The sequence below is a fragment of the Heterodontus francisci genome, chromosome X (genome assembly GCF_036365525.1).
Source record: "Heterodontus francisci isolate sHetFra1 chromosome X, sHetFra1.hap1, whole genome shotgun sequence".
Lineage (NCBI taxonomy): Eukaryota > Metazoa > Chordata > Chondrichthyes > Heterodontiformes > Heterodontidae > Heterodontus > Heterodontus francisci.
Window position 1 is genome coordinate 18,003,271 of NC_090421.1, and position 16,184 is coordinate 18,019,454.

Genomic DNA, 16,184 nt, shown 5'->3' on the forward strand with positions numbered 1-16,184 from the left:
AATCCTTGTCTTTATGTTTAATTCACTTCATGGCCTCACCCATCACCAACCTTCCTGTGCTACAATCCCATTGATCTTTCCGTTTCTCCAGCTTCTCGTGCATCCCCCGGCCCCCTCTTCTTCCAACCATTGCCTTCAGCTGCCCATACTCGAGAACTATAGAACCATAGAAAAAGTACAGCACAGAAGGAGGCCATTCAGCCCATCGTGTCTGCGCCGGCCGAATAAACTATCCGCAAAACTAATCCCACCTGCCAGCACCTGGTCCATAGCCTTGCCGGTTACAGCACCTCAGGTACATGCCCAGGTACCTTTTAAAAGGATTGCAGGTTTCTGCCTCCACCACCATTCCTGGCAGCGAATTCCAGACACCCACCACCCACTGGGTGAAAAAGTTTCCCCTCATGTTCCCTCTAATCCTTCTACAAATCACCTTAAATCTGTGCCCCCTCTCGAATTGCCTCAACTTTCCCTCTCTCACACTCTCCACAACAGTCACTGGATAATGATCTGAAGCAGCAACACAGACTAATTCATTTCTTTCCTTAAGCCAGGAACCTGAAGACCAATTGTCGTCCCCTGGCCACTTTCCCAGCAGAGACCAGCTGACTCAATACAGAGCAGGGACAGAACCTTGTTCATCAACATTAATTACTTCACTATTCCTTGATAATTACATTTTGTAGTGAAGCACAGGCACTTAACTAACATGAAAAATCACAATAGGGATAGGGCCACTAAGGGACACACACAATAAACTCACAGGTAATGACGCGAAATAGCAGAAACATTAAATAATAGAAACATTAAATAATTACTTTGCCTCGGTATTTACCGGGGATCTAACATGATGGACATGACATTAGAGGAAGAGATTGAAAAGGGAAATAATGACATTTAAGATAGAAAGGGGAAATCTAATTGATAAACTAATCAAACTGAGAGAAGATAAAACTCCTGGTCCAGATGGATTGCATCCACTCACATTAAAAGAAGTTATGCAAGAGATAGCAGAGACATTATTATAGACATAAAGCAACTTAATTTTATATCGAGCCTTTTGCATAATAAAACATCCCAAGGTGCTTCACAGGATCAATATGAAACAAAATTAGATACCGAACCACATAAGGAGATATTAGGTCAGGTGACCAAAGCTTGGTCAAAAGAGGTAGGTTTTAAGGAGTATCTTAAAGGGGGAAAGTGAGGTGGAGAGGTTTAGGGAGGGAATTCCAGAGCTTGGGGCCGAGGCAACTGAAGGCACGGCCACCAATGGTGGAGTGATTAAAATCAGGGATGTTCAAGAGGTCAGAATTAGATGAGTGCAGATATCTCGGAGGGTTGTGGGGTTGGAGGAGATTACAGAGATAGGGAGGGGCGAGGCCATGGAGGGATTTGAAAACAAGCATGAGAATTTTAAAATCAAGACGTTGCTTGACCGGGAGCCAATGTAGGACAGCGAGCACGGGGGCGATAGGGGAACGGGACTTGGTGTGAGTTAAATTCATTAGAAAAGGGAATATTGCCAGAGGACTAGCTGACAGCTACTGGGATTCCGATATAAAAAGGGAGATAAAGCAAATCCAGGGAATTATAGACCAATTAGTTTAAAGTCAGTGGTAGGAAAGATAATGGAACCCTAAATCAAAGATGTAATAGAAAAACAGCTCAAAACTGAAAATACAATAAAGAACAGGGATTCTAAAAAGGAAGGTCATGCTTGACCAACCTTATTGAATTCTTCGAATACACGTGAGAAAGAGTAGTCAAGGGTAACGCAGTAAATATATTTGGATTTTTGAAAGGTTTTCGCTCAGTAGACTCCGGATCAAGGTCAGAGCATGTGGAGTTAGGGGACAGGCATTGGGATGGACAGCAAGAAAACAGAGCGTGGGAGTGGAAGGTATTCACTCAGATTGGCAAAAGGCTGGAAGTGGTGTTCCACAAGGATCAGTGACTGGATGATTGTTGTTCACCATTTACATAAATGATTTGGACTTGGGAATCAGAAGTACAATTTCAAAATTTGTGGACGACACAAAATAGGGGGGCATTGCTCATACTGAGGAAGAACGTGACAACATACAAGGTGACATTAATAAACTTGCAGAATGGGGATGTAAAGAATAAATGAACTTCAAAATAGATAAGTGTGAGGCATTTTGGTAGGAAGCATGAGGGATGCCTTGGAAAATAGTCAAAATGGGGTAGAGGAGCAGAGGGATCTGTGGGGGGGGGGGGGGTGGGGGGGTGGCGGAGACATAAACTAAGTGTCACGACACAGGTTAATAAGGCCATTAAGAAAAAGAAACAAAGCACTGGAGTTCATTTCTAGAGGGATAGAATTGAAAAGCAGAGAAGTGATATTAAATGGAGCATGTGCACAGTTCTGGTCTCGATATTGTAACAAGGATATAGAGGCACTGAAGGTGGTGAAAAGAAAATCCAGAAGGTTGATACCAGAACTGAGAGGATACTCTTATCAGGAAAGATTAAACAGACTAGGGCTTTTATTCTCCAGAATGGAGAAGGCTAAGGGGTGGCCCAATTGAGGCCTTTAAAATTATGAAGGGGTTTGATGGAACGCACTGCCTGAGAGTGTGGTGGAGGCAGGGTCAATCGAGGCATTCAAAAGGGAATTGGATAATTATCTGAAGAGAGAAAAAAAAATGCAGGGCAACTGGGAAAAGGTGGGGGAGTGGGACTGGGTGAGTTTCTCTTGCAGAGAGACGGCACAGGCAATAGGGGCTGAATGGCCTCTTTCTGTGCTCTAACCATTCTATGATTCTATAAATATAAGATAGTCAATAAGGAATTCAGGAGAAACTTCTTTACCCAGAGAGAGTGGTGAGAATGTGGAACTCGCTACCACAGGGAGTGATTGAGGTGAATAGTATAGATACACTTAAGGGGAAGCTAGATAAGTACATTAAGGAGAGAGGAACAGAAGATTATGCTGATGTAGACTGAGATGAAGCAGGGTAGGAGGAGGGTCTTGTGGAGCACAAATGCTGGCATAGACCAGCTGGGCCGAGTGGCCTGTTTCTCTGCTGTCGACTCAATGTAATTATTGCAGTCCATTTTCTAGAACTACATCGAGCATGGTCTCTATCCTTGAACTGCCCTTATCCAGAAATCAGTCCTGACCTCCTCACATTGTAGCAAACTCCTCCCCTTCTTTTGACACTTACATTACGCTTAGGAACATTAGGTCCAGGAGGAGGCCATTCGGCCCCTCAAGCCTGTTCTACCATTCAATTAGATCATGGCTGAACAGTACCCCAGCTCCATTTTCCTGTCGTTGCTCAATATCCCCTTACCCAACAAAATTCCATTGCTCTCACTCCTAAAATATGTCAATTGTCCCCCAGCATCTGCAGCTTTTTTTTTGACAAGAGCTCCAGATTTCCACTAGCCTGTGTGTGAAAAGGTGCTCCCTGATTCCCCTCCCGAACAGCCTTGCCTGAATTTTAAGATTGAGCCTCCTTGTCCTAAATCCCTCCTCCAGAGGAAAGTTTCTCCTGATCTACTCTACGGGATAAACCCCTTGTCCTATTCTGTTTTTGAAGAATTCAAGTCACCCATTATCCAAGACTGATAGCACCAGTATTTTGACTGTGTACCTGTTGTGTAGTATTGTATCTAAAAACACACAGTGCAAACAGAAAATGTAACTGATGGAGATCACTCGTGTGACAAAAATTTGAAGCACAACAAAATCTCTTCTCCAGTGTGCAATGTACCAACTGGAGAGACAATTACGGAGGAAGTTTAAACTCGTTCAATTTCAAGTGTGAAACACACAATGTAGTGTGATAGAGATGTGCTGATGGATGACACCTACCACCCAGTGTGGCTTGGTGATGCCCTTCTCCCTGTTCACAGCACCACCCCTTCATGCACGTGCCTTACCTGGATACCCATTCATGTCGAGGTCCATTGCTCCCCGTACTGCGAATCCGAAGCTCGCTGGCATGCTGGTGGTGGTCGCCCACATGCCCGCCAGGATTTGGGAAGGGGTGCTGTTAAGGCCGTCAGGTCGCCCGTTGTAGATGTAGACCAGGCCCTGGTGGTTATCCCCGGCATAAGGGGCTCCGACTGCCACATCTGTGGGCAGAAGAAGAATGTGAGCCCAATGCAACATTCACCAGCTCCCAGCTGATTTTCTTTTTACTCTCTTTCGGCCGTCCATTTTCTCTTCTTTCTCTCAAAGGCACTGCTTATGCATAATCCAACCCCCAACCCATCTCACAAAGATTGGGTTAGGTGTAACTTTACAAAGCCACTGCCATCCCATACTACCCAGGGCCTTCAGAGATGCCAGACTCGAAATCGATTTCAGCAGCTCAACTTCCATCACCAAGTGTCAAACTTGCTCTTCCTTTCAGCCTCAGGAGAGATCTCGAGGCCAGATCTCACTGAAGCAGCCAATGAGTGCTTTCAGTAACTCACGGAACAAGAACTAGATCCAAGTTAACAAATCCAGCCCTGCAGCAATTTGGCGACAGTTTTACCCAGGGCTGGGAGTGAAACTCTGACCTGGTGTACCTGCTGGGAGGCGAGGGACTTGGGTTATGATTCAGAGAACAAGAGCCATACACTACCCTGCTGTGCTTTGAGCGTACTGCACATCACACTCTACATACCATTGAATCCATCTTGATCCAGGTCTCCCAACACTGCTACTGAGGTCCCATATCGTCCATAGGCATCTGTACCAGTCAGGTTCTGACTGACATTGAACTCCAACAAGCTGGTTTGTAAATAAATATAGACCCGTCCGACCTCTTGCAGCCTGCCCCCGGCTTCCCGCTCCATGAACATCGGGGCGCCAACCAAAACGTCATCCAGCCTGTGAAATCAGCACTGAAGTTAGTTCCCGAGTAACAGACTGTGTACTGGTTAGATGCAGAATAAAGCTCAGGTGAGCTTCCTACAGCACTGGTGTGAAAATTGATCACTTCCCCACATGAATCATCACTCTGAGCGAGATTATCAATTGTGCTGTGGCACCACCGCTCCCCCCCCCCCCGCCCCGAATGTCTGATCTCTGATGCTGCAGGGACTTCACAGCCAGGGAGGGGAGACCATGCCGTCTTGACTGGGCCTGCTGTGGATTCCAGCCTAAACACTCCAAGGCTGTGGTGTCGAAACCACTGCATCACCCAGGCCTGCTGAAATACTGACAAATCAATTCACCACTGCAAACCGCACCCTGACTGCATTCGGACCATCGAAAGCCGCTGGCACAGCAAGATCCCAACTGCAGCACTGCTCCACCTGCGAGTGAGAGACAGAACCTTGGTTTTGAGCAGAAGTCACTGTGCTTGGGGATCTGGTGCTCCATAAAGACTGGGCCACATGGGCTGGCAGGTTCGGTTTTAACAGGATGCCTGCGTTGGATTTAACTGGGAGGGAGGGGCGGGTATCACAGGAGCCCACATGCTGGCCCGAAACAGTACACCAAGACATGGGGAGTTCAGCTTTAATTGGAAAGGGCTGGGAGCAGGCTGCTTGGTTCTGTGCATCTCCCCGTCTGCTCTCTCCCTGAAAGACTTTGCAGAACACGATGACACACGCACAAGTGATTAAAAGAGGAAATCACATTTGGCAGCTATTTTAACAATCACTTCTGATGAAATGCCGGTTGGAGGAGCTAACTCACTGAGCACGGTGCCAGAGACTTCCCCTCTGACCGGGCTAAACTTACCCATCACTGTTGATGTCAGTCACTGCCACGGAATATCCAAAGTAGGAGGCCATCTGGAAAGAATTAAGATGAGAGTTCTCAGTACTTCATTGAATTGCAACGTGTGCGTTGACCGCTGTTTGAGCAGTCCCCTTTCTCCTTGCAAAGGTTCCCAATCCAGCAAAGCGCAAACCTTTCACCAGCCAAGTCATGCTCCTTAGAGAGCGGGAAATATCTGCCGCCAATCCCCTGCCTCCCCTCCTGAAAGTAGCCAACCCCCTCCTGGGGTAGAGTTGCACTCACACTGGCTGCCCTTGCATTGCTCACTGTACAGCTGTAGGCCAGCTGCTCGACTGCAGGGAGCGCCGCAGCCAAGCCAGATTATGTCCTCGTCTGAAGCACATGCACTTTCCAGCAGGATCGTGGGGACAGTGATCAGGAGCAGGAATACTGACCAATTTCCCCCTCCTCCACTAAACCCAGGGCTACTGAAGCCGAGATCAGCTCACTCGCCATAGATCAATAGTCCAAATTAGGACCTTGTGGGCTTCATAGCTCAAGCCCTACAGTCATCAGTGCTCAGCATTACATCAATGATGATTTATGTGACCCTTCCTGGTCACTGAATTGCTCCCGTCTGATCCACATCCTCCATCTCAGTCTGACTTCGCAAAGTGGCATGCGTATGCAGTTTGTGGGAGCGCATAAGAACTAGGAGCAGGAAGTAGGCCATTCAGCCCCTCGAGCCTGCTCCCCCATTCAATACGATCATGGCTGATCTTCTGCCTCAATTCCACTTTCCCGCCCACTCTCCATATCCCTTAATTTCCCAAGAGACCAAAACTCTGTCTATCTCAGCTTTAAATATACTCAACAATGACAGAACATCCACAACCCTCTGGGGTAGAGAATTCCAAAGATTCACAACCCTCTGAGTGAAGAAATTTCTCCTCATCTCAGTCCTGAATGATTGACCCCTTATCCTGAGACTGTGTCCCCGTGTTCTAGATTCCCCGACCAGCAGAAACAATCTCTCAGCTTCTACCCTATCAAGCCCTTTCAGAATCTTGTATGTCTCAATTAGATCGCCTCTCATTCTTCTGAACTCCAGAGAATATAGGCCCAGTTTGCTCAGCCTCTCATCATAGGACAACCCCCTCACCCCAAGGACCAATTTAGTGAACCTTTGGCTGTACCACTTCCAAGGCAAGTATATCCTTCCTTAAATATGGAGACGAAAACTGCACAGTATTCCAAGTGTGGTCTCACCAACACCCTGTACAATTGTAGCAAGATTTCTTTATTCCTGTACTCCAATCCCCTTGCAATAAAGGCCAACATGTCATTTGCCTTCCTAATTGCTTGCTGTACCTGCATGTTAACTTTCTGTACATCCAAGTCTCTCTGAACATCAACATTTAGATGTTTTATGCCTTTTAAAAAATATTCTGCTTTTCTATTATGACCAAAGTGAATAACCTGACACGTCCTCACATTATACTCCATCTGCCACCTTGTTGGTCACTCACTTAACCTGTCTATATCTCTTTACAGCCTCTTTGTGTCCTCCTCACAACTTACATTCCCACCTAGCTTTGTCTCGTCCACCCTCAACACAAAGGCATGCTAACGTGCGTCCCTGCAGCATCCAACCAACACTCACCCAAAAGCAAGGCTCATTCACACAAGAGACTAAATTTTCTCATCAATTTTCCATTCACCGTCTCCTTAGTGTGCTGACTGTGCACTGGGGTACAGCCCCACGGGCATCAGTCACCCTCTGATATCTCATCCAATTGGCCACACTTCACACTTGGCGCCTGGGTGGCCAGCAGGCTATTGGACTGTGGTGTGCGTCTGCTCCCGTCCTTGCTTCTCCTTCCAGCAGAAGTCACTGGATAGTGATTGGGAGGGGAACGCTCTGATTAATTGATACATTCCTCCTGGAGCCAGGGAGCACCCTGATTAGCTCCCTCTGTAGACACAGAGATGGACCCTTCCTGGTTTGTTTGGCTCAGTTGGCACAACCGATAGCACATTTACCAACTGTGCCAATGGAGGAGCCCACTAAGTGAGTGTTGGCAGGAGCCTGAACAACAGACGGCTTAAAGTCTTCAGACCTTAAAGAAAAAGAAATCGAGGGGGGTGGGGGGGGGGGGTGGGTCGGGAGAAACCAAGCAATTGGAGAAACTTACTTGCTCACCAGAGAAGTTGAATATGGCTTTCATAGTCGTCCCGTTTAAAATGCTCACCTGTTTAGAGAGAATGGAACAAGATTGAGTCCGTGCTGCTCTCCTGCAATTGGTAACGGCAACGAGGAGACCACAAGGTGTTACCCCGGGTGACTGCAGAACATCAGAAGCAGCAATGAAATGGGAGGTTTCATTTGGCAGCAGTTCAGCCCAAATTGGGTTTCAAGGTAGTGAGTGAGGAGCCCTCAGTTAAAGTGAAATAGGAGTGATCGTTATTCCTTCCTGAGATTGTTCACACTGTGTAGAAAACGGGCACCACCATGCTGCTCCCGATATTAGTGTGCACTGTGTGTTTCTCACAAGTGACTGGGAGAGATGGCGGTGCCATCAAATATTTATTCTGTACAGTCTGGTTGATGGTCGGCACAGACTCAGTGGGCCGAAGGGCCTGTTTCAGTGCTGTATCTCTAAACTAAACTAATTGGAGCATGTGTCTACCGGGAGGGAACAGGTAAAGAACAATACAGCGTGTGACATCACCGTGTTTCCTCACTCAATGTGAACAGTCTTACACCAAAATGATAACAGGGCTGAAAGGGTTAAATTACAAGGGTGGGTTGTGTCGACTAGGCCTGTATTCCCTTCAGTTTATACAGTGATCTGATCAGGGTGTTTAAAATGATAAAGGAATTCAAGAGCACAGATACCGAGAAACTGTTTCCCCAGATGGGGGAATGCAGAATAAGTGGGGGGGGGGAATAACCGTGGTGATTCTCAAAGCCGCAAGAATGTAGGAATGATGGAGATGCTCGGAGCGGGGACCCCTTTCGTCAGTTCAACCTGTTAAAAGTATCACACTGGGAACCACTGGCCCAGAATCCAGGGTCAGTGTATGCAGGGTCACGAGGTACCCTGGCAGACCACGGATCCGCACAGAGAGGGCAGGCTCTGAAACAGGCTGAGCTCGAGTCTCTGGATGCTGCGGACTTTCTGGTAATGTTCCTGCCTTAGCTAGAGAGAGGCCGGCTGTGGAAGTGAGCACTGTTCCGGCAGCTCAGCAGTCACCCTTTGACGAGTTTGATAACAGCTCAGATCTGAAGTGTCTGACTGCAAATTTTATTCACCAGAAATCATTGCTTACATATCCAATAGTCTCCGGTCCACGAGGCACCCCAGTGACATAATCTGTGAACAAGAAGACACACATCATCTGTCTCCCATTACAGAGAAACACACAGCTATTGTGTTACCATCAAGAACTAGGACACAAAGAACACTGAAAATCAAACAGGACATTCCTTCCCTCCTTTTATTCATTGATTAACCACATCGACCACCTCTCCATCTCCCTCAAACCCTCTTCCTCCTCACCATCTCCGTCAAACCCCTCTCCTCCTCACCATCTCAAACCCTCCTCCTCCTCATCATCTCCCTCAAACCCTCTTCCTCCTCACCATCTCCGTCAAACCCCTCTCCTCCTCACCATCTCAAACCCCCCTCCTCCTCATCATCTCCCTCAAACCCTCCTCCTCCTCACCATCTACCTCAAACCCCTCTCCTCCTCTTCATCTCAAACCCTCCTCCTCACCATCTCCCTCAACCCCCTCTCCTCCTCTCAATCCCTCCTCCTCCTCACCATCTCCCTCAAACCCCTCTCCTCCTCACCATCTCCCTCAAACCCCTCTCCTCCTCATCTCCCTCAAACCCTCATCATCTCCCTCAAACCCTCCTCCTCAGTACCATCTCCCTCAAACCCTCCTCACCATCTACCTCAAACCCCTCTCCTCCTCTTCACCTCAAACCCCTCTCCTCCTCTTCACCTCAAACCCTCCTCTTCCTCCTCTTCATCTCTCTCAAACCCTCCTCACCATCTCCCTCAACCCCCTCTCCTCTTCACTATCTCCCTCAAACCCCTCTCCTCTTCACTATCTCCCTCAAACCCCTCTCCTCTTCACTATCTCCCTCAAACCCCTCTCCTCTTCACTATCTCCCTCAAACCCCTCTCCTCTTCACTATCTCCCTCAAACCCCTCTCCTCTTCACTATCTCCCTCAAACCCCTCTCCTCTTCACTATCTCCCTCAAACCCCTCTCCTCTTCACTATCTCCCTCAAACCCCTCTCCTCTTCACTATCTCCCTCAAACCCCTCTCCTCCTCACTATCTCCCTCAAACCCCTCTCCTCCTCACTATCTCCCTCAAACCCCTCTCCTCCTCACTATCTCCCTCAAACCCCTCTCCTCCTCCTCTCAATCTCTCTCAAACCCTCCTCCTTTTCATCTCTCTCAAACCCTCCTCCTCCACCCCCATCTTCCTCAAACCCCCCCCCTCCTCCAAGTCCTTTCCTCCCCATCTGTCAAACCTCCCTCCTCCCCTCCCTCAAACCACCTCATCCACCTACCTCAAAACCCACTCCTTCCCCTCCCTCAAACCTCCTTCCTCGTCACCTAAATCCCTGAAATCTTTATCACACTAGAAGAAGGTGCAACTCTCTCAAGTCCATTTTGAGCTCCCTATTGATCAATGCCCTCCCCTGGTAGCTTGGCACACAACTCCACTGCCTTCTGGCTACAAATGCTCCACATATGGAGATGTTTACTTGCTGTAGGGCCACTCTCACTCACTTGCCTTCCTCACTGAAGGCTGCAAAGTGGCGAGAGGCCCTTGAAAGGGAGAAAGAGCCTGGAAATGAGAAATACGCTGCTTTAGAGCTCGAATCACTGAACTGGTGTCACCAAAACCAGAAACAGGCAACTCTTGTGGAAGAGTTTCTGTAAGTCCCCAGTCCTACTGCACAAGACCAGGGGGGTATAAAATGTGTGCACCCTGCCCAATCTGCTCAGAGTCTCCAGCATTAAAATTCAGCCATTGTTGAGAAAAGTCCAAGGGCAAAGGTCATAATTGCAGAGAGGAAACACTTTCAAAATTCGCAAGCACCAAACCAGCTCTGAAGCAGCATTTTACAAACCTGACAATAATTAAACTGTGTTTACATCACTGGAGCAGTGTGAAGAGTCAAGGAGCAGAACACTATAGACAGGAGCAACACTACCAGGAATCCCAATGCTAGCACAATGAGGGGATTGGTAGAGTGTGTAGGATAGTGTGGTGGAAACTTAGAAAGAAGATGAAAGTTCAGAGGAGAATCGACTATAGTAACAACCGATCAAATAAGAGAGAAGCAAGTACGAATGCAGCAGAGACAAGAACGGAAAAGGAATTAGCCATCAGATGCCATGCTTTTTCCTGTATCCTGTCCAGCGCTTGTACCTCCATAACCCAACGGGTATGGTAGTGCAGTGGTTATGGTATTAGACCAGCAACCCAGAGGTCACGAGCTCAAATCCCACCATAGCACTGTTATGTAAGTGAGTTCAATAAATCTGCTAAGTTGTGGCGGGCAGCAATAAGTGACCATGAAAGATGCCAACTTGGCATATAAACCCAGCTGGTTCACTGCTGCTAAGGGAACCTACCTGCATGTAGTACCAAACCCACGATTGACTCAATGTCAGAGCATTTTCACACAGTTGATGAAAGCTCACTACCGCCTTCACAGAGGAACTCGGGGTTGGCACCAGATGCCAGTGATACCCACATCCTAAAAGCATGTATTTTATAATTTGCCAATCTCAGAGTGAGAGGAAAGAGAAGGGTTTTATTTTGAAAACTTGAGATATCTGGTTTCATCCTCAGTCTGGACCACAAATCTCAGCCAAATGGGCAGGACGGGGCAATAGAAAGTATCGAGATGCACAAACTCCATTTGTTCAACCCAGAAGCCCTTCCCAAAGGCCAAGATAAAAACTCACCATGGAAGCTCGGTCCAGAGGGACACAGCCAGGCCCAGAGGGGCCCAACTAGGCCGGTGAACCTCCTTCTTGCTGCTGCAATATTTGCCCAGTTCTGAGGCATTTTGCTCTCTTTCTCAACAACAATCCTTAAACGTTACAAATTAAAACAAACTAAATTGCTCATACTCCCTGGGATTGTAAATGATAAACACAAGCTCAATCAAAGAATCATTCTGTAAGGCCCAATAAGTTACTTGCTGGGAATTGAAACTCAGCAGGAAACAAATAAAACAAGATGACCAGTTCGACAATTCTCTCGAATGCAGTGCGTATAATTCTTACCTTCAATGGAATCTCCACTAAACTCCCCAACTGCCACAGAGTAACCTGTGAAAGAGGAAGACTGCCGGTTAGTGCTGGGATGGAGGCAGACAGCAGCCGACAAGGAATGGGAATGTCTGCTTACCTCTTGGACCTTGCACTTTACTACCACCATCACGTGCGCCATCTTACACCATTTGGGACTCGGGACCAATCGTTCCCGTCTTTGACTCACTCCCACCCCCATCAGGTACTCTCAGAATAAACACGTACTCCAACATCTGCTCCTCATGCCAGTCCTTCAACACATTTGCTTCTCCATTAATTCCCCACACAGGGGGCGGAATTTAATGGGCCCCCGTAAGACGGGCTGGGAGGTTGGGGGGGTGCCCACAGAATCGCAACGGAAGGCGGGGGAGCAGAGTGCCAATCCTTTCCCGTCACCCCGCAATTAGGTCACGGGCGGGAAAGGCTGAAAATGGCCTTCCTGCCCAGAGGCCAATTGACGCCCTTAAGTGGCCAATCAATATCCACTTAAGGGCCTCTTCATGCCACCACTGGAATGATGCCAGCAGCGAGGGGAGCCTCCACCATGTAGGGAAGTCACCCAATAAAACAAGGTGGCATCCCTGCGGGCTGGGGTGGTCGGGGGAGGTGGGGGTCCTCCTCTGTGGGCAACCTGTGGCCCATGGAGAGCCCCCAGTAGCAAAGGTTGCCCTCTACTAAGACTCCCCCGCCCTCATTGCTTGGCAGCTCTTGGAGGTGGATGCCTGTCTTTAAAGGGACGTGGCTCACGGTGCCAGGCAGTTTAAGTGCCTGAGCGCCGTTAAATTGTGCCAGGGTGGGTGGGGAGCACTCCGAAGGGCCGAGGCGGGGGTTCCCCTCACCTTTTCAGCCTGCGTCGGGACCCCCGCCACCTCCCCTAAACTCAGTCCAGGGACTCTTCCTCACCTTCAGCGCTCCCAGTAAGGAAGCACGGGCCACCCGAGGAACATGGACGACAGGCACCGTGATGTTACTCAACTCGGGGAGTATCCCATCAGGAGTCCGTCTGTGCTGATGTCGCAGCTGGCGCTACCCAACGCCCACCATTGCACAGCTGCTAGAGGTCAAATGGGAAAATCTGGCAGGACCTGTTTATTGTTTGAAAATTGGTGAGTTCCAGCAGATTTACACGTAACCAACCACGGCAGAGCAGCGCTTGGAGAAACCAGCGGTACCAGTGTGCCTTTGTGGGACTGTTGGCATAAGGGTACCAGCGACACTTTCTGTGGGTCTTTCTGACAAGAAGGACTCATGTAGGAAAGTAAATGTTCATGGTTTGCTGTGGCTCCGTGTGAGCACTGTCATCTCGCCAGTCCAAAGGTCATGGGTTCAAGCTCCACTCCAGAGACTTGAGCATAAAAATCTAGGCTAACACTCCCAATGCAGTAGTGAGGGAGTGCTGCACTGTCGGAGGGTCAGCACTGAGGGAGTGCTGCACTGTCGGAGGGTCAGCACTGAGGGAGTGCTGCACTGTCGGAGGGTCAGCACTGAGGGAGTGCTGCACTGTCGGAGGGTCAGCACTGAGGGAGTGCTGCACTGTCGGAGGGGCACTCTATCAAACAAAATGTTAAGCCAAGGCCTGTCTGCTCTCTCAGGTGGACAAAAAGTGCCTAAAGCCACGATTGAAAGAAGAGCAGTGGAGTTCAAAGTAAATGAAGGATCCTCACACACAATGAATGATATAATGGGAGTGGCGGGGAAGGCAGATTCAAGCCAGTAATTGAGCAATGAGATACAGAAGCCAGAATATTGACGAGTGGTGGGGGGAGGGGAGAGGTTTGTCTACATCATTCTCACACAACACAGTCCAAATCACAGAGAAAGGACAAGTCAATGGGCAGGGATTTTGTCCAAGTATCGTGACCAGTAAGACAGGGCCAGAGCTGACGGCTCGCGACTCTCCCCTTCCCCCATCCTAGTCCTCATAGCTATCGAGTGTGAGAGATACAGCAGCACGCCAGAGAGGTAAAGCTCCTAGAATAAACAGCCAGGATGTGAAATCAGTTCCATTAAGATTCCACGTAGCTAGACACTAACAAGACACACATCAGAGGGAAAGGCTGACTTACCAAGGTAACTATCATCAAAGGAGCCAGGAGACAGGGGAGTGCGGATTTCTCCATTGGTATACTGAATGAAATTAAACTCAAACTGAGGCTGAGCAATGTCTTTCATATCTGCAGAAACCAGCTGGCCTAAGGAAAAACCAAGACAAAGATTAGCTCACTGGAGTCCTGGAGCAAAGCCCACCCGCCCCCACCCCAAAACTGAGAGACACGGGACATCTCGACGTTGAACCAACACAGCTCCCATGATGCAGCTTTCTAGGTCACATGCTCAGTTCGCCTCGTAGCCCTCAGTCGGAAGGCCTACCAGGGGCCAGAGCCTGCGCCTGGGGTGAGGTCAGGCCTCGGCATGGGGGCTGCTGTCAATCCCTTTCACAACGTTGCCACGTTCCTGAAGCCCTCAACCTCTTCCCGAACAGGACGTCCCCTCCTCACTGTGTGAACATGTGATGCCCGACATCCAGAGTACACCAGCACGGAGAGGCACTTAGGAAGTCGAGCAATCTCAGACAGGAGCATTTCGTGTTCTTCAAATATTCACTTTACTGAATTGGATTTTTTTTTTAATGAACTAATCATGGGATTTATTTTGGGGGAATAACAGATAAAGTGTGGGGGAGGGATAGACAGAGGCGGGGACAGAGAGTAACAGACAAGACACGATTTCAGATCGTGGTCCCAGGTCCCAGGTCCCAGCAGTGACCCACTAGCTGAGGCACTCCACGCCCCATTCTCCCAAAGACGACACTGCTCCCTGGAACATGCAATGTCTTACCTTGCCAGTAGAAACTGCCAGGCCCTCCAAGCACCACTCGCCCACTCTGCAAGAACACAGACAGCTGGCATTATTGACCATGCCCGCACGTACTCTGGCGCAAACGAAGCAAGCAGCTGCGCTGAGCACACCCCACACCCACCCACTTCACCGTGAACACTGACACTGCCCCACACCCACACTCACTAATCCAGCCACAGTGGATCAGACAACAATTGACTTCATTCCACAACCAATGATTGGTCGTTGTAAGTTCCAGCTCATGACATCAGAGGCCCCTCCAAGCTCACCCCCACCCCCTCACCAAAAACCCATCCCGCCATGCCCCTCTCCCGAATCCGCCCCCCTCCCTGAATCCATCCCCTCGATCCAGTAAAACACAGACTCTGCCTCGCTGCGTTCAGAGTCAGTGCCCAGGGACACCTGTTGAAACTCCCCAGAACACAGGAAAACGGTCATGTGACCACTGGATAAATTCTAGTCTGGTACACAACAGGTTAATGCCATGTTGGGAAGAATCAGCACTCACGCCCCTGGCAGGCCCCAAGGTAAACATGGCACTGGATGGAGTGAAGAGCAATGCTACACACGAGAAGGAGCCATCAATCCAAACTGGTCAGCATGCAGCTTGCCATGCAGACTCAAGTGGGCACACATGCGGCCTAGTGTGGTACGAACCAAGCAGGTAAAGAAAGTTCAATGCCCAGTCAGTCTGTATATCATGAGCTAATGTTTCTGCCAACTCACTAACGCATCCAGGCGACACAGTGGCGCAGTGGTTAGCACCGCAGCCTCACAGCTCCAGCGACCTGGGTTCAATTCTGGGTACTGCCTGTGTGGAGTTTGTAAGTTCTCCCTGTGACTGTGTGTGTTTCCTCCGGGTGCTCCGGTTTCCTCCCACCTCCAAAGACTTGGAGGTTGATAGGTAAATTGGTTATTGTAAATTGCCCCTAGTGTAGGTAGGTGGTAGGAGAATGGTGGGGATGTGGTAGAGAATATGGAGTTAATGTAGGATTAGTATAAATGGGTGGTTGTTGGTCGGCACAGACTCGGTGGGCCGAAGGGCCTGTTTCAGTGCTGTATCTTTTTAAAAAAAAAAGATACCAGTTGTAGCACCTCCCACCTCACCCTTGGCCAAGATCAGCTAATTCAGCTCTGAGCAGTGGTCAAACCTGGTACTTTTATTTTTTTTTATTTATTTATTTATTTTTTTTTTAGAGATACAGCACTGAAACAGGCCCTTCGGCCCACCGAGTCTGTGCCGACCAACAACCACCCATTTATACTAACCCTACAGTAATCCCA

At 48.8% G+C, this 16,184-nt stretch overlaps 1 protein-coding gene across 2 annotated transcripts in view; it reads right to left on the reverse strand.

Annotated features, from left to right (window-relative positions):
- Nucleotides 1-16,184, reverse strand: part of LOC137358727 (integrin alpha-5-like) — a 231,295-nt gene that overhangs the window by 46,125 nt on the left and 168,986 nt on the right. For both annotated transcript variants that reach the window (XM_068024987.1, XM_068024985.1), the window contains exons 6-13: nucleotides 14,880-14,925; nucleotides 14,108-14,233; nucleotides 12,015-12,059; nucleotides 9,023-9,066; nucleotides 7,885-7,941; nucleotides 5,711-5,763; nucleotides 4,647-4,852; nucleotides 3,913-4,107 (exon numbers count right to left, since the gene is read on the reverse strand). In XM_068024987.1, the coding sequence (XP_067881088.1) occupies nucleotides 3,913-4,107; nucleotides 4,647-4,852; nucleotides 5,711-5,763; nucleotides 7,885-7,941; nucleotides 9,023-9,066; nucleotides 12,015-12,059; nucleotides 14,108-14,233; nucleotides 14,880-14,925 (772 nt within the window). The remainder of the gene's footprint in view (nucleotides 1-3,912; nucleotides 4,108-4,646; nucleotides 4,853-5,710; nucleotides 5,764-7,884; nucleotides 7,942-9,022; nucleotides 9,067-12,014; nucleotides 12,060-14,107; nucleotides 14,234-14,879; nucleotides 14,926-16,184) is intronic.